General features: G+C 40.5%; 1 protein-coding gene across 1 annotated transcript in view; it reads left to right on the top strand.

Moving 5' to 3' along the window:
- Window positions 1-25,096, top strand: part of DCC (DCC netrin 1 receptor) — a 729,366-nt gene that overhangs the window by 140,187 nt on the left and 564,083 nt on the right. The window contains exon 3 of the mRNA XM_087954238.1: window positions 3,827-4,111. Within this exon, the coding sequence (XP_087810364.1) occupies window positions 3,827-4,111 (285 nt within the window). The remainder of the gene's footprint in view (window positions 1-3,826; window positions 4,112-25,096) is intronic.

The raw sequence follows: 25,096 nt of genomic DNA, 5'->3' as shown, positions 1-25,096 counted from the left end.
GAAGCCAAGTTGAAGGAATTAAAGGGACTTCACCTGTTTTTATGACTTTATTGCTTTTGTATCCTACCCTGGGTCATCACAGTAACATGGTTGTTAAGTGAATCTGGTTTCCCCATGGACTTTGCTTGTCAGAACGTTGAAAAAGTCATCACTGTGACCTTGGGACACTGCAACCATCATAAATATAAATCAGTTGCCAAGAATTCAAATTTTGAACTAGAAGTAGAAAAATCCAGTTTTAGAACATTACCTAACATTGGAATATGGACTGAGTGCACTGCAGCTACCAACACAGCTAATGCAATCTTGGGATGCATCAACAGAAGATACAGATAGTACTTACTATCTGTAAGTATCATGTTTCCCCAAAAATACAAACTACGCCAAAAGTAAGTCATCCATTTTTGCTGGCAGAGGCACTACAGGCCGATCTTTCACTGTTTCCATGTCAGCTCCGTGGGTCATATCAAAGCATCTCATGGGCTGGATCCAGCTCACGGGCCTTGAGTTTGATACTTCTGCTCTATAGTATCCATACTTCCACTTCAATTGTAATTGTAATTGTAATTGAATTTCAATTCTGGTTACCACACTAAACCAATGAAGCTGAGAAAATGAAAACAATATAGTGACCAATGATAAAAATGATAGGGGACTTCAAGGCTAAATTTTATGAAGAATGGGTAAAGGAACTGGTTATGCTTAACTCAAAAGAAGAGAAGATTGAGGAGAACCTCATAATAGTGTTCCAATAATGTTCCCATGTCATGTGAAAGGAGGTATGAATTTGTTCTCTATAATTCCTGTGGATAGGACCAGAAATAATAAATTGAAACTTCAGAGGAGATCTGAAGTAACAAGAATTTTTCTGATCATGAAAATTGATAAAAAGTTTTTCTTCTGGAACCATAGGCGTCCTGGACAAAGAGCTGGTGTCCTGCCTCAGTTTTCAATTACTGACTCACACAAAGTTGGGATGGTAAATCACACTTTACTTAAAGTCAAGAGATAACAGCCTGAAAATCAAAGAGTTTCAGATAGTTGCCTGAACGATATGCTGCCAAATAAGAACGTTCAAAAGAATAGTCCAAATACAGTCCAAATTTCCAAGAACTGAGCCAGAGTTATCAGCCAATTCAATGTTTCTAATATCATGCAAGAGCCACAGATCAGAGATTGTATCCAGTAAAGTGAACATAGATCACAGCTTCTTATTAAATCAGGCTGCAGCCAGCTGTTATTAATCAAGAGACATAATAATTTACTCTCTTGCTTGGCAAGAAGCCAAATAGAACAATGTTGCTGTGCTCTTTACTCACCCAGGTGTGGGGGCCAAATGTCATCCAAATTATCTGACTGTTCCAGCTGTGTCTAAGTTTAATCAGCCTCAAGTGGTTCTTGGCTTTATGTCTTCTAAGATCCAGAGGTTCTGCTAAGATCCAGAGCCTCTTTTTCAATGTCTGTCCTGTCTAAGTCCAGGGCCATGACAGTTACACTAGACCAGGGCTGACATCCACAGGCTGGATGCATCATGCACTGGCCACGCCCATGCCCAGTTTAGTGAAAGGGGACAAATTCCCAATATGTCACGTGGCCAGAGGTCAAATTCCTGATATGTCATTCAGCCAGTTCAGACCAGTTCTGGCATACCGGTAGTGGAAATTTTGACTAGTTTGGAGAACTAGCAAATACCACCTCTGGCTGGCCCTGCCCATCCACCCCTATCCTTTCCCATCCTTTATTCCATTGATTTTTTAGGTCAGCTAATTCATGTGGCAGAGTGGATTGCTGCGCCTCAGGTGAGCTAAAAAAAAGCTCCCCTCACTGAGGGCAATCTTTGAGCTCACCTCACCGAGGGCAATCCACGTGCAAAGTGCACAGAACTGGTACCGCACAATTTGGAATCCCACCACTGCACATGACGATGCCGTGACAATGCAAGTTTGACACCCTTGATATAGAAGAACCTTTTAGATGCCTGTCCCTTCAGCCTTTCAGCTTTTCACAAAGTTTTCAACACCATTTTATTCTGGATAGCATTTGAGCACTAATAGTAATAGAGCTACCTTTTTCAAATGTTTTGACAGACTCCAGTCAGTAATTTTCATTCATAGGACATAGAATAATAGAATTGGAAGGTACTTTGGAGGTCTTCTAGTCCAAACCCCTGCTCAAGGAGGAGACCCTACACCATTTCAGACAAATGGTTGTCCAGTCTCTTTTTGAACAACTCCAGTGATGGAGCAGCCGCAACTTCTGAAAGCAAGCTTTTCCATTGGTTGATTGTTCCCACGGTTAGGAAATTTTTCCTGACTTCTAAGTTGCTCTCCTTGGTTAGTTTCCATTCATTGTTTCTTCTCTTTCCTTTTGGTGCTTTGGAAAATAGAATGACCCTCTCATCTTTGTGGTGGCCCCTCAAATATTTCTTTTCATTTGTGGTTTGGGGTGGGGAGATACAAGAAAGGTAGAATTTCATGTAAGATTTTTTTGATTGTGTAAACTGCCTATAGTCTTTGCAGAAGTACTATGAATTTTTTGTACAAGATAATAATGATATCTTTTCTTAACTGATAGATTATGTGCCATCTAATTGAGGTCAGTTCTCAGTGAACACATAAATAGATTATCTTCACGAGAATTTCTCTGCACTGTGGTTTTTCAGATCTTTCAATGGTGCACCCATCACTGCTATAATTGAGTCCAGATAATTATCTTACATATATTCAAATTTTCTTGTATGCTTCATTGTATTTCTATACCCCTAGCAGATGGTCATTCTGGTTTTTTTCTTCTTCTACTCTTCCAGCAAATAATCTCTACTGTCAAATAATGTTTATCATTATGAAATTTCTTCTAATCTTTACCCCATATCTGTTGTCCTTACCAATATTATTCTTTGACTAGATTGATATATTGCATTCCATTATTATTTGTTAATTGAATTCTTTGTGTTGTTGTGGTCTGATTTTTTTCTGATTATTATTATTATTTGTCACACAGTGAGTCAGATGTTTAGACTGGATGCTGCATTTTTGTCTGCTTATCGATTCCTTTCCATCGATTTGGAATAGGCAGATGTTGATGTTTTGTGGTGTTAGAGGTATCTTTGCAGGATGTAAGGTATTCTGAGTAAAGTTGTCTTTTGCAACTGACTGATGGTGAATTTGTCAATGCCAATAATGCTGAAGTAGTGCTCCAGTTCTTTTAGGATGATTATTTTATTTATTAAATTTTCTTGCTGCCCATCTTGCCTATTAATCAATCAACCACCTCTAGTGTGATAGTCCTTCAGTGTTGAAAAATTATATCACACAAAATAAACAATCTGGTTTCAATCTAGGACTTTAATTATTTTTAGTTGAATTGTATCTTGAGGAATGCCATTATCACAAAATCCCATTGGTTGAAAAGTTGAATATTACTTTATTGCTATACTAATATGTGAAATCATTTCTGATTGAAAGTTTCAGCTATAAAGAACCAGGACCACACATATTAAATTCCAATTAAATTGTTTATTGCTCATGAATGTACACAGTAATTTAGTCAACTCTTGGTCAGCACTAAATTAGTGCTAGATAGAAGTTAACAGAATTCAACAGGAGATGGACTTGGATTGTTTGTGGCAACATAATGATTCCAGGCTAATTTCTTATTCTCTCCAAACTGTTTTATAATATTGTTTATCATGTTGTAGCTTCAAAATTTGTCATGGTGCAATGGTTATAAACTCAATAAATAAATAAGATGTGCATTTGTGTGTGTATATGTATCTTTTAGATTTATATTCTTCCTTAATTTCAATTATCTTTTTTTTTTCCTGCAGGTCCACTGAGGTTTCTGTCCCAGACAGACTCTGTCACAGCATTTTCAGGTGACACCATTTTATTAAAGTGCGAAGTTGTGGGTGAACCTATGCCTACAGTCCACTGGCAGAGGAACCAAGAAGATCTACTTCTGAATCCTGGTGACACTCGAGTAGCCATTTTGCCTTCTGGATCTTTACAAATCAGTCGGATTCAAGTAGGGGACAGTGGGATCTATAGATGCCTTGCCAAAAATCCTGCTAGTTCAAGAACTGGAAATGAAGCAGAAGTCCGAGTTTTATCAGGTAAGGTTATGCATTACTCTTAATACCTTTCCTGTCTGATGGAAAAAAATCAGGACAATTTTGCTCTGTCCCCTGCATGACAGTTCTTCAGGCACTTGAAGAAAATTTTCATGCAGTCTTCTCTTCCCAAAGCTAAACATACCTAGTAACTCCAGCCATTCCTCATAAGATTTTTTTTCTTTATCATCTCGGTTGCTCACCCGTCCATAATAACAGGATAACAAGAGTTGGAATGGACTTTGGAGATCTTGCAGTCCAACCCTCTGCTTAAGGAGGCCCTATAACAGGGATGTCAAACTCAAGGCCCGTGGGCTGGATTTGACCTACAGGGTCCTTAGATCTAGCCCACGGGGCTATCCTGGAAACAACAAAGGACTGGGACACAATGCATTTGCCAGCGAAAACAGAGCTGGGGAGGGTTGCATGTGACACTCCCGAGCACCGTTTTTGCTGGCAGAGGGTTTCAGGAAGCTATGGCAGTCAAAAATGGAGCCCAGGAGCCCATTTTTGCTGGCAGAGCGCTGGGGCCACCACCTGCGCCTCCGACATGAGTGACATTGAGCTGGCCACACCTACCTGGCCCCTGAGGTCAAACACAATTCTGATGTGGCCCTCAATGAAATCAAGTTTGACACCTCTGCACTATACCACTACAGACAAGTGGCAAGTGTTCCATCTATACCACTACAAACAAGTATTCAATCTCTTCTTAAAAGCGTCCAGTGATGAAGCATCCATAACTTCTGAAGGCAAACCGTTTCACTGATTAATTGTTCTCACTGTTGGGAAATTTCTCCTTAGTTCCAGGTTGCTTCTCTCCTTGATTAGTTTCCATAAATAGTTTCTTGTCCTGCCTTCAGGTGCTTTGGAGAATAGGTGGACCACTCCCTTCTTTGTGGCAGCCCCTCCAATATTGAATAGTACTATCATGTCACCCCTAGCCCTCACTAGACTAGAGATACCTCCAGGCATGCTGGCATTTATCAATCCTAACATGCAGTACCTAGAATGGGATCAGTCTTCTTGATCTTCTAGAACAACTCTTCATAACCTTGGCAACTTTAAGACGTGTAGACTTCATCTGCCAGACTCCACACATCTTAATGTTGCCAAGTTTGAAAAACAGTGCTCTGTGTGAATAGTTTTCTAAACTAACAGGCATTACAATGTTATGAACTTGAGGGCGGAGCAAATTAATATCTGCTTTTAAATAGATGCATGCAGAGCCTCAGTCCCCTTTGTGGCTAAATTTCTATGTGAAGTACTAAATTAATGTCCACATTTAAAAAAACAGCATTTTTTGGTATTCGATATTGAAATTATTGTCAGCAGATATGTTTATTTTGTGCCAAAAATCAGGAGTATGGTAGTACCCTTTCTGACTAACACATTTTACTTAAAGGCACAAGCTTTTGTAAGCTACCGTGGTCTCCTCGGGTCAAACGCGCACCGATGGAAACATGACTTTTCTAGAAAAAAGAACTACAAGAAATTGGCTTTTTCTTTTTTAATTTTAAAAAAGGTGATCTTTTTAGTGCCATTTTTTTTGTTTTGTTACATGGTGTTATCCATTGATCCTGGATATATATGGAATTAATTGCAGTTATATTTCAGCCTGCATCCATTGGTGAATGGGGCGATGCAAAAATATTAAGTATTTTCTAGTAAAGTAATATAAAAATTGCACTAACATATGCAAAATTGACTCCAGGCAGAAATAGATTGATTCATTTATCTCCAGCAAGTGATGCTTTGAGCTGCTTCACATTCCTGTTATTTGGTGCAGATAAGTGTGGAACATATTATTTTTCCATGTACAAGATAATGCGCAATTACAAAATGTTTAGATATACATTATGCAGCGTGTTTTTGTTGGATGTCCCGTGTGCAGTGGCTTAGTTCTGTGCTGAAAAATGTTCTCGTTAAGACAGCTACTTTTTTTTAAACCTGCCCAATTGCTTCATTTTATTTAGTAACAGTTAGTTGTGGTTTTACTTCTGCAGTGGGTTTCATTATTTGTTTTTTTTTTTTTTTTGCATTTTATAAATCACTTTCTTTTGGGAGTACAACCTCAGCAGGAAATATGCCCTACATAAAGAGACTTTTGAAATTATTGTAGATAACAATCCATACATGCAGTACTGTACAACAAAAAACACACATTGCTTTTTTTTTTTTTTAGGGTACCAAGCTTATACTTATATGGAACTATGCAAATTTTGAGTAGTTTTTATTTGTGTGTATGTGCATGCTTGTTAGTTTCAGTTGCTTGAAATGCTTCAAATTGAAACAGAAAATAAAAGATTGGTAGAGTGAGTGGTGGTTGTGAGGAAAGTTTGGTTAAACAGGGGTCTCCAACCTTGGCAACTTTAAGATTTGTGGACTTCAACTCACAGAGTTCCTCAGCCAGCTGAGGAATTCTGGGAGTTGAAGTCCATAAGTCTTAAAGTTGCCAAGGTTGGAGACCCCTGGGTTAGAAGACACTTAGAAATGTAGGACACCCCTTTACCAGAACAGGTTATTTATCAGTTAATTCATTACTTGAGTTCTCCAATTGGATGTCTCCAGATTGTGGTTGATCCTTTGATCTGGGCTGAGCTTGGGACCATCTGCATGAAGAGTCTGAGCATAGTTCCTGAACTCTCTCTCTCTTAGTCAGAGGTCTTCAAACTTGACAGCTTTAAGACTTGTGGACTTCAACTCCCAGAATTCCTCCTCCAGTCATGTTAGCTCAGGAATTCTGGGAGTTGAAGTCCACAAGTCTTAAACTTTCCAAGTTTGAAGACCCTTGCTCTTATTAGACCTCAGCCATGGAAGTCTTTGCTTCAGGTTGTGAGTTACCTAGAGATGAATGTCTGTGGTGATTCTCAGTCATCCAGGCCATAGTTGTCTCAAAGATGAACTGATGAAACGTCTTGGATGAGAAGTGAATCATCTTCCTCAAAAGAAAAAAAAAAAGAACATAGCTCAGTTTCTGTAGAGATTCTTGGTCATCTAGGTCATGGGTGTCCCAAAAGTGCATTTTCAGGAAGCAATTTGACTTTCTTGTTTTTCTTTGAAAACATGAAATCCTTCTGTGGGAACTATGATTCTTTGTTCTTTGTGTACGTGCTAGGACAACGGAGCCTTCTGGTGGTTGGCCGCAACACGAAGCAACGAGCAAGGACAAATTGTTGCCATTTCTTACCCAGAACTGTAGCAAACTTAAACTTTGCAGCTTTGTATGCTTATGCGAATAATCAGTGTATTTTGTGTGATGTAATGCGTTTGTGATAGGACGCTAACAAAAATTGCTACGTTAACAAAGATTGCTTCTAATAAAAGAGGGTTTCAGGGTTTGCTCTGAGCTTTCATCCCGAGACAACCTTGCGTTGTGTCTTCTTTTCATGAGAGACCACCACATCCTTCCATTCCCCACTATCCTGTCAGAGCTGAAGAGGCTTCTTGGATGAGAAGCAAAACATCTTAGAAGAAAAATAAGAAAGTCCAATTACCTCCTGAAAAAGCACTTTTGGGATAGTCCGGTTTCCTTTTGAAAAAGCACCTTTGAGAGATTACCTGGTTGAACTTTGCATTTCAAGACACCCTTTATAACTCCATCCTACCCACCTTTGTAACAATGTGCTGAATTGTTCTAGAGCAAGAAAATAACAATACAGATATGCCCTCAGCCTCCATGAGGCATCAAGTTTGTTCTGAATGTGAATGACCTATAAACCGAAAACATCATTGCATACTAAAAATTCTGTAAAACTTATTAGTTGCAATTGCAATATTGGAAGTTGAAATGGACACTTGTTTACTTTCTAGAGATCTGTAAGCACTGCACTTTTCCCCTTCAACCAAAAAAGAATGAACTTCTGAAAGCTAGGCACTTCAAAAGGAATTCTTTATTGAAAGGAAGTAATCCCAGTACTAGTCAAAACAGAATCTAAGATGCTTCCAGGCATACAGTAATAGATAAAGGGAGTTAGAACCCCTCCCCTTATTTAGATGTGGATTTAGTCAAACAAAGAACCAATTAACCATGTTAATCCCCCCCCCCTTTTCTGGAAACTATCTTAGAAGAGTTTCCTAGGGAGTAACTTCCAGAGCTTGAATTTTTGTGGTCCCTTCTCCTCTTGCTATCTCTCCAAGATGTGACAAGTTTCTAGACATCTGGCTCCAGTCCTCCAGTTGTATATCATGTGCAAGTATACAGATTCAGTATAAGATTTAATATATTCAGGTTACATCAAAAAGGATTACTTGTACCAACTCCCCCGCCCCCTTCTTCTTCTTCCATTGAAGAATGGTAGATACACGGATCTGAACCAAACAAAGAGAACCAAGACAAAAATTCAGAGCTGACTTCAGACTGATCAAACCTGAATTGTGAGCCTGAAAAGGCCTATCAGCAACACAAAATACTGTGATGCACACTTATCTCCTTGTTTACAAGTTGGAGGACACAGAGGAAACATTTAGCTTTTGTGGGGCTTTCCAAGGATCAGTTAAAGAAAAGAACTAAGTCAAAGGAGAATTTTAATCTGTAAAGCATTGCATGATTCAATGAGCAAGGAACTTTGGATATAATACAATGCTTGAACAATAGGAGAATACGTGGACGAAAGGTTTAAAATGTACATTAAATTACAGTTTAAAAGAACATTTTTATAAGATGATTTATTGCTGGCATTTAACACCAGACAAGCTGTCAAGAATGTATAAAGGTATTTCAAATGAATGTTGGAAGTGCGAAAGTAAAGAAGGGACCTTTTATCACTTATGGTGGACATGTGATAAAGCAAAGAAATATTGGAGTAGGATTCACATCTTAATGCACAAGATTCTCAAAGTGAATATAAAGATAAAACCAGAAACTTTTCTTTTGGGTTTAATAGGAAAAGACTTGGAAAAAAATGGGAACTTTAGTGTTATATATGTTGATGGTAGCAAGAATGTTCTATGCACAAAAAAATGGAAGGACTCTTTGATTTCCACAATGAATGAATGGCTACAAAAGTTGATGGAATTTGCAGAGATGGCCAAATTGACTGCTTTGACAAAAGGAAAAAAAAAATACAATTACTTTTGTTTCTCCTGGAAACCGCTTCTGGACTTTGGGCTTGAGGTGGAAAAATAACATATAAAAACTTTGATTTTGGATTTTTACCAATTACACAGGTTTGTTGTTATATAAAATGGCTAGTTTATATTATTATGTCAAAGTAAAAAAGTTCAGGTTTGATGTTATTATCTTATTCCATTGCACAAAGGGAGTCTGAAGTCAATGCCTTTTCTTTCTTTTCCCCCTCTTTTCTACATATTTCCCTTCTCTTTCCCCTCAGAAACAGATGACAACAAGCTTCGTACATATAAAAAAATAGAACCATATGATTGTTAATGAGAAAGGTTTGATTGTTCATTTTTTCCATAATAACCTTGCATTCAGTAACTATTTAAATTCAGCTTGTAATCCAGAAAGGTAAAATGTCCCTTCCTTCCTTTCTTCCTTCCTTCCTTCCTTCCTTCCTTCCTTCCTTCCTTCCTTCCTTCCTTCCTTCCTTCCTTCCATCCTTCCATCCTTCCATCCTTCCTTCTATCCATCCATCCATCCTTCCTTCCTTCCATCTTTCCTTCCTTCTTCCTTCCTTCCTTCCTTCCTTCCTTCCTTCCTTCCTTCCTTCCTTCCTTCCTTCCTTCCTTCCTTCCTTCCTTCCTTCCTTCCTTCCTTGTATTTGAATGCTAATACAATTCCAATCATTGGTAGAAAAATGAAGAAAATCTTTTAAACCTATGTATTGTTTAACATTCGCTAATTAGCTTTTTAGATGATTCAGTTCTATGCATAAATTGAGCATGTCTTTGTGTGAAGTTAGAATAAGATGGCTATAATGCAGCATTAAAAGAAATTGGTACTCTGTCATTAAAACAAAACAAGACTCAACAGGCTTTGCTTTAAAAAGCCTGATGGTTGTTAAGCAACAGCTACATTTAAAAAAAAATAGCAGAAATTAAAATGTCATGCCTCCTTAAGCACCACTTAAACTAACCCAACCCCAGTCGGTTCAGGAAGACTGCATTCTTATTCAGGAGAATTGCTTTAGTGTGTTCAAACACAAAAGAATAATCAATTAGATGAAATCAATTCCATGGGTTTTGCTTTCAGCGTAGTGGTTTTGTAGGCTGAAAATCCTTTTGCATTCATATGATTCACCCCATCTGTGCCTACTTCTCCTTCTAACACATATGCAACACGTACAGTGTTCATCATTTTATGTAAAACTAATGACTATGGAGTAAAACTAATAAATAATAAAAACTAATAATGATGGAATGGTGGAATGGATAATGAATCCAAACCACCAGGAATATTTCACAAAGACCAGTTTTGGTCTCCATGATACAAAAAAAGATGTTGAGAACAGAGGTGGTATTGAGCAGGTTCTGACCAGTTCTGGAGAACCGGTAGCAGAAATTTTGAGTAGTTTGGAGAACTGGCAAATACCACCTCTGACTGGCCCTGCTCCCATCTATTCTCTGCCTCCCAAGTCCCTGCTGATTGTCTGGGTCTGCTTTTGTTGCCCTGCACAGGAGAACAGAGCAGGAAAGCAGGTTAGTGGGGAGGGAGAGAATGGGGATTTTTCAGTATCTTCCCCTAGAGTGGGGTGGGAATGGAGATTTTGCACTATCCTTCCCCTGCCACGCCCACCAAGCCATGCCCACAGAGCCGGAAGTAAAAAAAAAAATTGATTCCCACCACTAGAACAAAGTGCAGGAAAGAACAACGAAGATGATTAGGAAGATGGAGGATGAAAGAAATAATGAACTGTTTCAGGAACTGGGTAGGCCTAGTCTAACGAAGAGAAGGACTAAGGGTGACATGATAGCAATCTTCCAATATTTTACAGCCTGTCACAGAGAAGAGTTGACTTTTTCTCCAAAGCACTTGAGGCAAGATAAGAAGGAATGGATGGAAGGACATGAAAGAGAAAACCTATCTAGAACCAAGGAGAGATTTCCCGACAGTGCGAACAGTTAACCAGTAGATTAATTGTGGGTATTCCACTGCTGGAGGTTTTCAAGAAGAGGCTGGACAGTCATTTGTCTGGAATGCTATAGAGCAGGAGTCCCAGCCCCATCTGCAGGCTGGTACTGGGCAGTGGCCAGTGGTGGGATTCAATTTTTTTTTTACTACCGGTTCTGTGGGCTGTCAATTTCCGGGTTTGACAGGAAGTTGTCTTGGAAGATGGCTTTTGTTTTATTCTTTTTAAATGGATTTCATCACTTGGAAACCTGACCTGGGTGTGGCTTGGTGGGCGTGGCAGGGGAAGGTTACTGCAAAATCCCTATTCCCTCCCCACCCCACTAACCTGCTTTCCAGCTCTGTTCTCCTGTGCAGGGCAACAAAAGAAGACCCAGCCAATCAGCTGGGACTCGGGAGGCAGAGACTAGATGGGGGCGGGGCCAGTCAGAGGTGGTATTTGCCAATTCTCCAAACTACTCAAAATTTCAGCTTCTGGTTCTCCAGAACTGGTCAGAACCTGCTGAATCCCACCTCTGACTGGCTCCACCCTCATCTATTCTCTGCCTCCCAAGTCCCAGCTGATCGTCTGATTGGCTTGTTACGAACTGGGCCACACAAGCAGCGGTGAGCACTCAAGTGCACGAGCCGGAAAGAGCTGGTGTAAGTCTTCTGCTTCAGCAGGGGGTTGAACTAGAACAGGGTTGTCAAACTCAAGGCCCGCAGGCCGGATGCAGCCTGAGGAGTGCATAAATACGACCAATGGAGCCACCCTGGAAACAGGAAAGGACCAGCCCACAGTGCCTCTGCCAGAGAAAATGAGCAGACTCTGTTTTTTGCTGGCAGGGGGCTGCAGGACATTGAGATGGCTAACTCCCACCCACCCCCTATGCCCACTCATCCCCTCCACCCGAGGTCAAACACAACCCTGATGCACCCCTCAATGAAATCGAGTTTGACACCGCTGGACTACAAGATCTCCACGGTCCTTCCAACTGTGCTATTCTGTTATTCTGTTAATTCATATTTTGACAGTCAGTTCATTGTTTCTCAGTAGTGAGAAGGTTCCAGAGCTGCAGTGGTTAAACCCGATTAATTCTTTTTGAAAGGAATTCAACTGACATTTTTAAAGAGATTATTGAGGGAGTAATAGTTGCTCTATTTTTCCCTTCTTTCTGATTACTGGAGATAATTTAAACAAGCTTAATATTCCAGTACTCCAACTTCAGTTCTATTACAATGAATTCATGTGTTGTTGGTTTTTGCACAAGAGGTCAGTGGCTGACTTCTCTTACAGCTTTCTATAAAGACTATAATTTTAGATTGTCCTTTGGCCATGCTTGATCAAAATTTGGGTTTGAAAAAAAGATGGTTGATAACCCTTTATGATTTCTCCATGGGAACTCAGTAGGCAAGTTAATAATCAGCAAATATGATTCATTAGACTTAACCCAAGAAGAGTAAGAAAAATCTCTCTGCATATGAAAAGAATAATAACAGACATTTGCGATTCAGAAGAACTTAGAATCACTTGCATTCATAAGTATTTTAGAGGGATTAATCCCTAATGAGGATTAATTTGTTCACCAATATTTAATATTAAAATCTAACTGAAACAAAAAAACAAAAACACTCCAAATAATCCAAGCTTTATCAAAAGTGCTATTTAAAATCTAGTATAGATAGACCTCAAGTTACAATGTGTTGTGGTTCTCCAGCAGCAGGTGCGGATGGCAGAGGTCTCTGATAGGGAGGACTCGGGTGAGGGCCCTGTGTGTGATGGGGCCAGGGCTAGCCTATATTGATTATCCATTCTTTATCTCAAAGTGTTCTTAATGTGCCAAAGGGCATCTTGTACAGATGGCAGCAGCAAGCAAGGTCCCTTGGTCTCCGTCATCTTCACCAAGAGAAGTTCAAAGAACTACCATATGCATTAAGATAACTGGATAAACTCAGTATGTAAAATCTGGTCTCAGAACAAGAAGGGGTTAAAAAAATATTGCAGATATATACTGCAATGTAATAATGTGTATTAGAGGTAGTTCTGCCAGTTCCATCACAGAATCACAGAGTTGGAAGGGACCTTGGAGGTCTTCCAGTCCAACCTCCCTATCCCATTTCAGACAAATGGTTGTCCAATCTCTTCTTAAAAACCCCCAATGTTGCAGCATCCACAACTCCTGGAGGCAAGTTTTTCCACTGCTTAATTGTTCTCACTGTCAGGAAATTTATCCTTAACAGTTTAACAGAGTTGGAAGGGACCTTGTAGGTCATCTAGTCCAACCCCCTGCCCAAGCAGGAGACCCTACACCATTTCTGACAGATGGCAGTCCAATCTCTTCTTGAAAGCCTTCAGTGATGAAGCTCCCACAACTTCCGAAGGCAACTTCTGTTCCATTGGTTGATTGTTCTCACTGTCAGAAAATTTCTCCTTAGTTCCAGGTTGGTTCATAAAAATGTGTTCTGTCTCCCCTGTGACCACGAGGTGAGAGTCCAAGTTTCCAAAGGAATATAAATAAACAGACAGGACCAGGAACAACAGACTTAAATTCCTTTGGCTGGAGAAGTCCTTGGCAGTCTTCCAAAAGCTGCCTGCCAAGTCCGATAACAAGACAAGACCATAAATCAAAGGCAAACGCCGCACAGAGAATTTGTCAAAGCTTCTATCCCAAATAAACAAGTTGTCCCGAAGAAGGATTCAGAGCTAACACGCCCCCTTTTATTTCCTGAGGGGCGTGTCAGTCTCTCATCTCAGTCCCTGATTTGACATTTCCTGTTACGTTGCATTTCACGTCTATGTCTCCGTCTTTGCCTTGCATCAAACCAACATTCCTCAGTCAGAGGATCCGCTACGCTCTCCTGATTATCTGCCGACACCTGAGGCACAACCAGGGAGGAAGGTCCTGGGGAGGAAGATGATTCCGAATCCTCCAGCAAAGCAGGCTCAAACCTCAGAGCCAAATCCTCCTCTTCCTCCTGGCTCAAGTCTGTGTCTTCCAGCAAAGCAGGCTCAAATCTCGAGGGCAAATCCCTCTCTTCCTCATTGCTTAAGTCTGTATCTTCTAACAAGGCAGGCTCAGACCTCCGAGTCACAACAAAAATGTATACGTTGTAAAGAGATAGATTAGATTCTTACATTATTTTGGAAAAGTAAAAGAACTGCGCTGGATCAACTTTTGTTGATATGTTCTCATAGTGTACAATTAGATGACAGTGGGAAGCCAACACACACCATCCTTCTGCTCATGTTTCCTAGCAACTGACGTTCATCGTGACACAAAATTGATAAGCACTTCTTTCTAACTAGTTATGATCATAGATTTAAATAAAAGTATTTAAGGGATGTTGCTTACCTTATGGGGATAATTTTTCCCCCATTGCTCTAAATTAACGGGATGTTTCCTCCAAGGAATGCTTTTCAGATTGCCCTAATCTGAGTTTAACTGGCTTTATTTTTATTTTTATTTTTTTTAACTTTAACTGGCATTGTCAGATTTACTAGGCTGGCTGAATTACCCCTGAAATTGGTTTGAATGCAAGTATATCTATAAATAACAAGCCAGAAGGTGAACAGAAATGAGCAGGACATGGACATGCATTCTTTATCAATGTGTCATGGAATGATTAAAACAAAGTTATAAGAATAATAGAGTAATAAGAGACAAAATGAATAGCTGTCACAAAAAGTGCTGATTCCCCTGCCCCCCTGTGGAGGGTGCTGGCTTGTGGCCCAGTGTGGTTTTTAGTATGTTCCTTATTAGATAAATTTGCACTTCTGTGATCAATCTAGAATTAGCTGGATTGCTTTTTCTTTGCTTAAGAAACAGGGAGTGCAGACCGGAGTCACAGCAAGGAGCTTAAGCAGAACCAGCTAATATGTTTTACATGCACTTGAAGTTGGGGATGGATCATTCAGTCAAACAGAATAGAGCTGGAGGTCCTCTAGTCCAGCCCTATACCAGGGCTGTTCAAACTTGTGGCCCATGGGCCAGATGCGTCACACGCTGGCCATGCCCATGCCCAGTTTAGCGAAGGACAAAAAAGTCTCAATATGTCACGTGATGATGCCATGATGGTGCAAGTTTGACACCCCTGCCCTATACCATTTCAGACAAGTGGCTTTCCAGTCTCTTCTTAAAAGCTTCCAGTGATGAAGCTTCCACAACTTCTGAAGGCAAAAAACTAGTTAATTGTCCTCACTGTTTGGAAGTTTCTCCTTAATTCTAGGTTGGTTCTTTCCTTGATTAGTTTCCATCCATCATTTCTTGTCTTGACTTCTGGTGCTTTGGAAAATAAGTTGATATACCTACAGTAGGATTTACTTCATATTTCCCCACCCAAAATTCGGCCTCTTTATCCCCAGGTATATTTTCTGATTTTAGCTAATCTAAGAATTTGTGGCTGAGATGTTTTGCATGCAGTTTACCAACTAGAATTAAGAGACCAACAGAATGATAGTTAGCTGGATTTTTTTTTTGTACCACACTTGCTATATTTTAATCTTTGAGGTTATGGGCCTGTTTAATTTACATAAGCGAATTAAGGTGTGTTTGTGTGTGTTGTGTGCATGTGTGCATGTGTGTATGTGTGTAACTGTTCCCCATTCACAACTTGCTTTTCATTAGTTCACGATAGTACAGGCAGTCAACTTAGGAACACAATTTGGATGGGAAGATTTGTAATTAAGTAATGTATCACATGACTGCACCTGTCCCAAAAAGTGCTTTTTCAAGAGGCAACTGTACTTTCGGGTTTTTCTTTGAAGATGTTTTGCTTCTCATCCAAGAAGCTTCTTCAGCTCTGACTGGATGGTGGGGAATTGGAAGGATTTATACTCCTTGGAGATAGCTAGTCATTTGAATTCTTTTAGCAAGTTGTTAAGGCTACTTGGAAGTTTATCTCAGTCCTCCAGGGTCACCTGAGGGGTGCAAAAGGGTGTGGAGCTTTTGGGGAATGGCTGAAAGGACTGTGTTGTAGACTGGAAATAGATGATGTCATAACCCTTCCCCTCTGTTGAGAGAGCGCTGTTCAATTTTGACACATATGGCCTCTTTGACCCCCCTCTTTCAAAGAAAAACCAAAAAGTCCAGTTGTCTCTTGAAAAAGCACCTTTAGGATGTTGGAAGAAATGTCTCGCTGGGTTCAATTCCAAGTGGGGAGAAAGACATTGGAAACATTTAGACTGCTTGGAAGGATGGTTTAATGGTGAAGAGGACCACATGGGTTTGAAGTCCTCAATATCTGACCACCTGGAGTGGAGAGTGAGATATATTTTAAATTCTAGACCTAGTAGGCAAGTTAATAATCAGCAAATATGATTCATTAGACTTAACCCAAGAAGAGTAAGAAAAATCTCTCTGCATATGAAAAGAATAATAACAGACATTTGCGATTCAGAAGAACTTAGAATCACTTGCATTCATAAGTATTTTAGAGGGATTAATCCCTAATGAGGATTAATTTGTTCACCAATATTTAATATTAAAATCTAACTGAAACAAAAAAAAAACAACCACTCCAAATAATCCAAGCTTTATCAAAAGTGCTATTTAAAATCTAGTATAGATAGACCTCAAGTTACAATGTGTTGTGGTTCTCCAGCAGCAGGTGCGGATGGCAGAGGTCTCTGATAGGGAGGACTCGGGTGAGGGCCCTGTGTGTGATGGGGCCAGGGCTAGCCTATATTGATTATCCATTCTTTATCTCAAAGTGTTCTTAATGTGCCAAAGGGCATCTTGTACAGATGGCAGCAGCAAGCAAGGTCCCTTGGTCTCCGTCATCTTCACCAAGAGAAGTTCAAAGAACTACCATATGCATTAAGATAACTGGATAAACTCAGTATGTAAAATCTGGTCTCAGAACAAGAAGGGGTTAAAAAAATATTGCAGATATATACTGCAATGTAATAATGTGTATTAGAGGTAGTTCTGCCAGTTCCATCACAGAATCACAGAGTTGGAAGGGACCTTGGAGGTCTTCCAGTCCAACCTCCCTATCCCATTTCAGACAAATGGTTGTCCAATCTCTTCTTAAAAACCCCCAGTGTTGCAGCATCCACAACTCCTGGAGGCAAGTTTTTCCACTGCTTAATTGTTCTCACTGTCAGGAAATTTATCCTTAACAGTTTAACAGAGTTGGAAGGGACCTTGTAGGTCATCTAGTCCAACCCCTGCCCAAGCAGGAGACCCTACACCATTTCTGACAGATGGCAGTCCAATCTCTTCTTGAAAGCCTTCAGTGATGAAGCTCCCACAACTTCCGAAGGCAACTTCTGTTCCATTGGTTGATTGTTCTCACTGTCAGAAAATTTCTCCTTAGTTCCAGGTTGGTTCATAAAAATGTGTTCTGTCTCACCTGTGACCACGAGGTGAGAGTCCAAGTTTCAAAGGAATATAAATAAACAGACAGGACCAGGAACAACAGACTTAAATTCCTTTGGCTGGAGAAGTCCTTGGCAGTCTTCCAAAAGCTGCCTGCCAAGTCCGATAACAAGACAAGACCATAAATCAAAGGCAAACGCCGCACAGAGAATTTGTCAAAGCTTCTATCCCAAATAAACAAGTTGTCCCGAACAAGGATTCAGAGCTAACACGCCCTTTTATTTCCTGAGGGGCGTGTCAGTCTCTCATCTCAGTCCCTGATTTGACATTTCCTTTTACGTTGCATTTCACGTCTATGTCTATGTCTTTGCCTTGCATCAAACCAACATTCCTCAGTCAGAGGCTCCGCTACGCTCTCCTGATTATCTGCCGACACCTGAGGCACAACCAGGGAGGAAGGTCCTGGGGAGGAAGATGATTCCGAATCCTCCAGCAAAGCAGGCTCAAACCTCAGAGCCAAATCCCCTCTTCCTCCTGGCTCAAGTCTGTGTCTTCCAGCAAAGCAGGCTCAAATCTCGAGGGCAAATCCTCTCTTCCTCATTGCTTAAGTCTGTATCTTCTAACAAGGCAGGCTCAGACCTCCGAGTCACAACAAAAATGTATACGTTGTAAAGAGATAGATTAGATTCTTACATTATTTTGGAAAAGTAAAAGAACTGCGCTGGATCAACTTTTGTTGATATGTTCTCATAGTGTACAATTAGATGACAGTGGGAAGCCAACACACACCATCCTTCTGCTCATGTTTCCTAGCAACTGACGTTCATCGTGACACAAAATTGATAAGCACTTCTTTCTAACTAGTTATGATCATAGATTTAAATAAAAGTATTTAAGGGATGTTGCTTACCTTATGGGGATAATTTTTCCCCATTGCTCTAAATTAACGGGATGTTTCCTCCAAGGAATGCTTTTCAGATTGCCCTAATCTGAGTTTAACTGGCTTTATTTTTATTTTTATTTTTTAACTTTAACTGGCATTGTCAGATTTACTAGGCTGGCTGAATTACCCCTGAAATTGGTTTGAATGCAAGTATATCTATAAATAAAAGCCAGAAGGTGAACAGAAATGAGCAGGACATGGACATGCATTCTTTATCAATGTGTCATGGAATGATTAAAACAAAGTTATAAGAATAATAGAGTAATAAGAGACAAAATGAATAGCTGTCACAAAAGTGCTGATTCCCCTGCCCCCTGTGGAGGGTGCTGGCTTGTGGCCCAGTGTGGTTTTTAGTATGTTCCTTATTAGATAAATTTGCACTTCTGTGATTAATCTAGAATTAGCTGGATTGCTTTTTCTTTGCTTAAGAAACAGGGAGTGCAGACCGGAGTCACAGCAAGGAGCTTAAGCAGAACCAGCTAATATGTTTTACATGCACTTGAAGTTGGGGATGGATCATTCAGTCAAACAGAATAGAGCTGGAGGTCCTCTAGTCCAGCCCTATACCAGGGCTGTTCAAACTTGTGGCCCATGGGCCAGATGCGTCACACGCTGGCCATGCCCATGCCCAGTTTAGCGAAGGACAAAAAAGTCTCAATATGTCACGTGATGATGCCATGATGGTGCAAGTTTGACACCCCTGCCCTATACCATTTCAGACAAGTGGCTTTCCAGTCTCTTCTTAAAAGCTTCCAGTGATGAAGCTTCCACAACTTCTGAAGGCAAGAGGTTCCACTAGTTAATTGTCCTCACTGTTTGGAAGTTTCTCCTTAATTCTAGGTTGGTTCTTTCCTTGATTAGTTTCCATCCATCACATCTTGTCTTGACTTCTGGTGCTTTGGAAAATAAGTTGATATCCCTACAGTAGGATTTACTTCATATTTCCCCACCCAAAATTCAGCCTCTTTATCCCCAGGTATATTTTCTGATTTTAGCTAATCTAAGAATTTGTGGCTGAGATGTTTTGCATGCAGTTTACCAACTAGAATTAAGAGACCAACAGAATGATAGTTAGCTGGATTTTTTTTTTTGTACCACACTTGCTATATTTTAATCTTTGAGGTTATGGGCCTGTTTAATTTACATAAGCGAATTAAGGTGTGTTTGTGTGTGTTGTGTGCATGTGTGCATGTGTGTATGTGTGTAACTGTTCCCCATTCACAACTTGCTTTTCATTAGTTCACGATAGTACAGGCAGTCAACTTAGGAACACAATTTGGATGGGAAGATTTGTAATTAATGCATCACATGACTGCACCTGTCCCAAAAAGTGCTTTTTCAAGAGGCAACTGGACTTTCGGGTTTTTCTTTGAAGATGTTTTGCTTCTCATCCAAGAAGCTTCTTCAGCTCCGACTGGATGGTGGGGAATTGGAAGGATTTATACTCCTTGGAGATAGCTAGTCATTTGAATTCTTTTAGCAAGTTGTTAAGGCTACTTGGAAGTTTATCTCAGTCCTCCAGGGTCACCTGAGGGGTGCAAAGGGGTGTGGAGCTTTTGGGGAATGGCTGAAAGGACTGTGTTGTAGACTGGAAATAGATGATGTCATAACCCTTCCCCTCTGTTGAGAGAGCGCTGTTCAATTTTGACACATATGGCCTCTTTGACCCCCCTCTTTCAAAGAAAAACCAAAAAGTCCAGTTGTCTCTTGAAAAAGCACCTTTAGGATGTTGGAAGAAATGTCTCGCTGGGTTCAATTCCAAGTGGGGAGAAAGACATTGGAAACATTGAGACTGCTTGGAAGGATGGTTTAATGGTGAAGAGGACCACATGGGTTTGAAGTCTTCAATATCTGACCACCTGGAGTGGAGAGTGAGATATATTTTAAATTCTAGACCTAGAAAACCTAGAACTACACAATCTTCAGTCCGATCTAAGTATAGTATATAAAATCATACATTGCAATGTCCTACCTGTCAATGAATACTTCAGCTTCAGCCATAACAACACAAGAGCACACAATAGATACAAACTCAAGGTTAATCGCACCAAACTTGATTGCAGGAAATACGACTTCAGCAACAGAGTGGTCAACGTCTGGAATACTCTACCTGACTCTGTGGTTTCTTCCCCAAACCCCAAAAACTTTAACCTTAGACTGTCTACTATTGACCTCACCCCTTTCCTAATAGGTCTGTAGGGGGTGTGCATAAGCACACCAACATGCCTACCATCCCTGTCCTATTGTTTCTTTTATTTTTCTTATATGTATCCATGTATTAATAACTATGTTTTTACTTATACCTATTATCTTGTAAGCATTTGACAAATAAAAAATAAATAAATAAATAAAATAAAAAATATTTATACCCTCCCTTAGGCCTTGCAAGAAATGTATCCTATTGTAGTTGCAATCAGATTCCCATGGGGGCATGCAATCATAGCTGAGTTTGTCTGTGTCCCAGGCTTGGTTGAATCTTACTGGGTGATGTAATGAATGGGGTTTGGGGCAATTCCTATTATGGCTTAATGGCTTTGTCCTGCTTTGGATCTTAAGTGAGGGCTAATCCTATCACTGCACACCAGAACAACTAGACCCAAGGACGGTTTTCCCCCAAATGCCATCACTCTGCTAAACAAATAATTCCCTCAACACTGTCCAACTATTTATACAGTCTACATTACTATTACTATTAACCTTCTCATCACTCCTTATCACCCATCCCCTCCCACATGTAACTGTATGACTGTAACTTTGTTGCTTGTATCCGTACAATTTATATTGACTGTTTCCTAGTATGATTTGATTGCTTATTGTACCCTATGACTATTATTAAGTGTCGTACCTTATGATTCTTGACTCTTGATGAATGTATCTTTTCTTTTATGTACACTGAGAGCATTTGCACCAAAACAAATTCCTTGTGTGTCCAACCACACTTGGCCAATAAAGAATTCTATTCTATTCTATTCTATTCTATTCTATTCTATTCTATTCTATTCTGTTCTGTTCTATTCTATTCTATTCTATTCTATTCTATTCTCATTCTATTCTATTCTATTCTATTCTATTCCATTCCATTCCATTCCATTCCATTCCACTCCACTCCACTCCATTCTATTCTATTCTATTCTGAAACTGAAGGCCTCTTGTCTTGTAGATAGGATGGCCCAGTCTTTCTGGGGCTATTAACAAAAACAGGGGGCTGCTTTCCAAGAGCATGTTTCTCCTTTTCTCATCCAGGGAGGTATAATATTCTGCCTTTTTTATTTTCCTAGAGTATTTCATTCTTCTTGGAGAAGGGTGGGTTCTAACTTTCTAGAGGGACAACCATGACCTGAGAATCTCCATTGACATGACTGAACCTGATTTTACTACCCCTTTTTTTTGCAATGTTCGTTACGTGAATCACTGCAGTTGTTAAGTGAGAAATCCCATGACCATGTCTTTCAATCTTCTGCCAGCTTCCTATTTAACTTAATTGGTCAAAAGCCAACTGGAAAGGTCCCAGATGGCAATCACGTGACTGCAACCATCATATATGTGAACCGGTTGCCAAGCCCTTGGGTTACATCATGTGACTGCATGGTTACTCTGACAGTTATAAGCAGGGGTGGAATCTGACAGGGTTAACTACCAGTTCAGTGATTTATGATGTGCTTCCCTGCATGCTATGCATGTATGTAAATCTTCATCAGCTTGCTGCCTGGACAGCTGAGCAGCGCTGCCTGCAGGGAAGCAGTGTTTGAAAAAGCACTTTTTTCTTGCTTTTTCAACTGCAGCTGTGCCTTGCATGGCAGCTGAGGTTGAAAAAGCAGGAAATAAAGGTCAGGTAAGAGCCTGGGCGGGCAGGTGGGCCAAAACAGCAGCAGACATAGAAGTTCTATGTCTGCTGCTCTTCAGAGCTACCTGTTCTACAGAGCCGGACAGAACCGGTAGAATCCCACCCCTGGTTATAAGCATGAGAACCGGGCATACGTTGCTTCTTTCAGTGTCAATGTAGCTTCAGAATGGTATTAAACAAGTGGCAAGGATAACCTGTAATGTGTCATTGCTTTTCTTCATTGAATCCATCAATCTCACAGTCTCCGATACAAGTGCCATTCAACCTGGCAAAGGATCTGTGTCAAAAAGAGTCTGCAAAGTATTCCCCAAGCTAATTTTCCTTTCCTTGATGGGTAGGTAGAAAGTTGATGATCTCTTCACACTTTATTTAATTACTAAAAGCTACACAGAATCTACCAAGCCACTTCTGCGTTATCTGTGCACTTCTCTGGATATAAGCCTTCTATCTTAGATTTAAAAAGCATTATTCCTCAAAACTGAAAATTTCACAGCAGGTTAATTTTCTTCTCCTGGGGAAAAAAGTAAAACTTTTTTTTTAAAAAAATCTAAATTATGGAATTAGTGATTTCATACACACACATTTTGTCATAGTATTAGCTAAACATGCAGAAAGAAATTGATCAGCATTACCAAGAACTCTGAATGGCTTGTAGTTGAAGCAATTAGTAGAAGTATAAGTAGTATTTTATCTGTTCACTCTTTCTTGTGCTTGTTTCTCCATTCCCTTTCTTCCAGTGCCCTAATTTAACTGCTATCCTTTTTCTGCTTTTGTTTCAACCTACAAATGACATCTAAAGCAGTGGTCACCAACAAGTGGGCCAGGACTACTGGTGGTCCCGGAGAAAATTTTGGTGGTCCGCAGAGAAATGTTACCTCCAAAGCAATTAATCCAGGCTGCACAGGAACACAAGGCTGCACTGCCCACAGGCTGCGCGGGAACACAAGTCTTGCATTGCTTGCATTGCAAACAACATGAGATAGTGAGGGGAGGGGGGAAAGGGCAGAGAGGGGGAACTTGCCCCACTTGCCCCATGCACCTCACCTGGCCACTGGGCTGCTTCTTTCCGCTTCTTTCTTCTTCTGCTTTTGGCTGCACACAAGGAAAGGAAGCAGCAAAAGTCTTTCTTTCTCTCCCCCAAACTCTGCCAGAAATGAGTCTTTGAGACCCTGCAAGGCATCCTACTCCAAGAGGCTGCACTGGTGTGACAAGTCTCACAAAGACTCATTTCTGGCGGAGTTTGGGAGAGAGAAAGAAAGACTTCTGCTGCTTCTGCTGCTTTCTTTGCAAGAAGCCAAAAGTCTTTCTCTCTCTCTCTCTCTCCCTCCCTCCCTCCCTCCCCCCCTCTCTCCCCCTCTGAGAACGGAGCTGGAGACGGTATCCTGTGATCCCAAATAAAGAATGATCGATCGGTAGGAAAACGGGATTGGGAATTTTCCTGCAGACTTTTTGGGGGATTTTCCCAGGGTCTCTGGTCTGTGGGATTTAAAATTGTGAGTTTGGTGGTCTCTGAGGTCTAAAAGGTTGGTGACCCCTGATCTAGAGAGTTCACAAAATATGGATTCAACAGCAGGAATTGCATTAATGCAAATAAATAACATAATAAACTGATTTTTAATACCTCGCCGCTAGTACAAAAAACAGTCCTATATTTGATTATACCTTTGATGAAAATATGAGCTGCTGGAGATCACGGTAAGCATGTTATTATCCCCTTTCCTCCTGATTGCTTTAGACTTTTCTCTTATCACATCTTTTGACAGTGCAAAGTCAGGCCAGAATTTCCATCATGACAGAGAGAGAGAAGAAGAAGAAAAAAAAAATCACATCCCACAAAGGTTCCCTGCAGTGTGGTTAGACACCTTAACAGATTCTCTTTATTGAGAGATGAGTATCACTTTAATGAGAGATTTATCCATCCAGGTTCCAGAAGCTTCTCTTTGACTGAGGGGGATTAATAATGCCACACCCAAGGCCTGAAAGGCAAAACAACTGAGGTGGTGCAGTGAAGTTGATAAGACCTAGCATCATTTTTTTTTCCTGCCTCTTTTTCCCCTTAAAGATCCTTATCAGCTTTAATCCCTTTCCATTTCTTTGCAAATCAACCTGAAATTGCTAATCAGCCATCTTTGAAACTGCAGAAACAAATCATAAAGTCACCCTCGGGGGGGCCCTGCTGTCACCAGAGGTCAAAGGTGAAAGCCCCAGGGTCATCACCTCATCATGAACATCTCATCAGTACATACAAATGGCATGTTTTGCATCATTTGTTTGACGATGTCATGAGGGAATAGGATGCCGCTTGCCCTCAGTTTTCTTTTTTGTAGATGGTACAGCTTTTTCTTTGAAGAAGGAGAGTGCAAAAGTTGGCTTGAAACTCAACTTTAAGAAAACTAAGATCATGGCATCCGGCCCTCTCAATTCCTGTCAAATAGATGGGGAAGAAATGGAGGTAGTGACAGATTTTATTTTTCTGGGCTCCAAGATCACCGCAGATGGGGACTGCAGCCAAGAAATTAAAAGACACTTGCTCCTGGGAAGGAAAGCTACAGCAAATCTAGACAGCATACCAAAAAGCAGAGACATCACCCTGCCAACAAAAGTGTGTATAGTCAAGGCTGTGGTTTTCCCAGTGGCAATGCATGGCTGTGAAAGTTGGACCATAAGAAAGGCTGAGCGCCAAAGAATTGAGGCCCTTGAACTCTGGTGCTAGAGAAGACTCCTGTGAGTCCCTTGGACTGCAAGGTGATCAAACCGGTCTGTCCTAGAGGACAGGGGTCCCCAACCGCCGGTCCGCGGACCGGTACCGGTCCACGGAACAAGTCTTACCAGGCCGCTGGTTGCTGGGCGCCGCCATCTTTTTTAGTAAAAG

Source organism: Notechis scutatus, chromosome 2 (genome assembly GCF_049901735.1).
Source record: "Notechis scutatus isolate UNSWTSFEM ecotype Mainland chromosome 2, rNotScu1.2, whole genome shotgun sequence".
In the NCBI taxonomy this organism is placed as follows: Eukaryota; Metazoa; Chordata; class Lepidosauria; order Squamata; family Elapidae; genus Notechis; species Notechis scutatus.
This window is presented reverse-complemented; position numbering and strand designations above follow the sequence as displayed.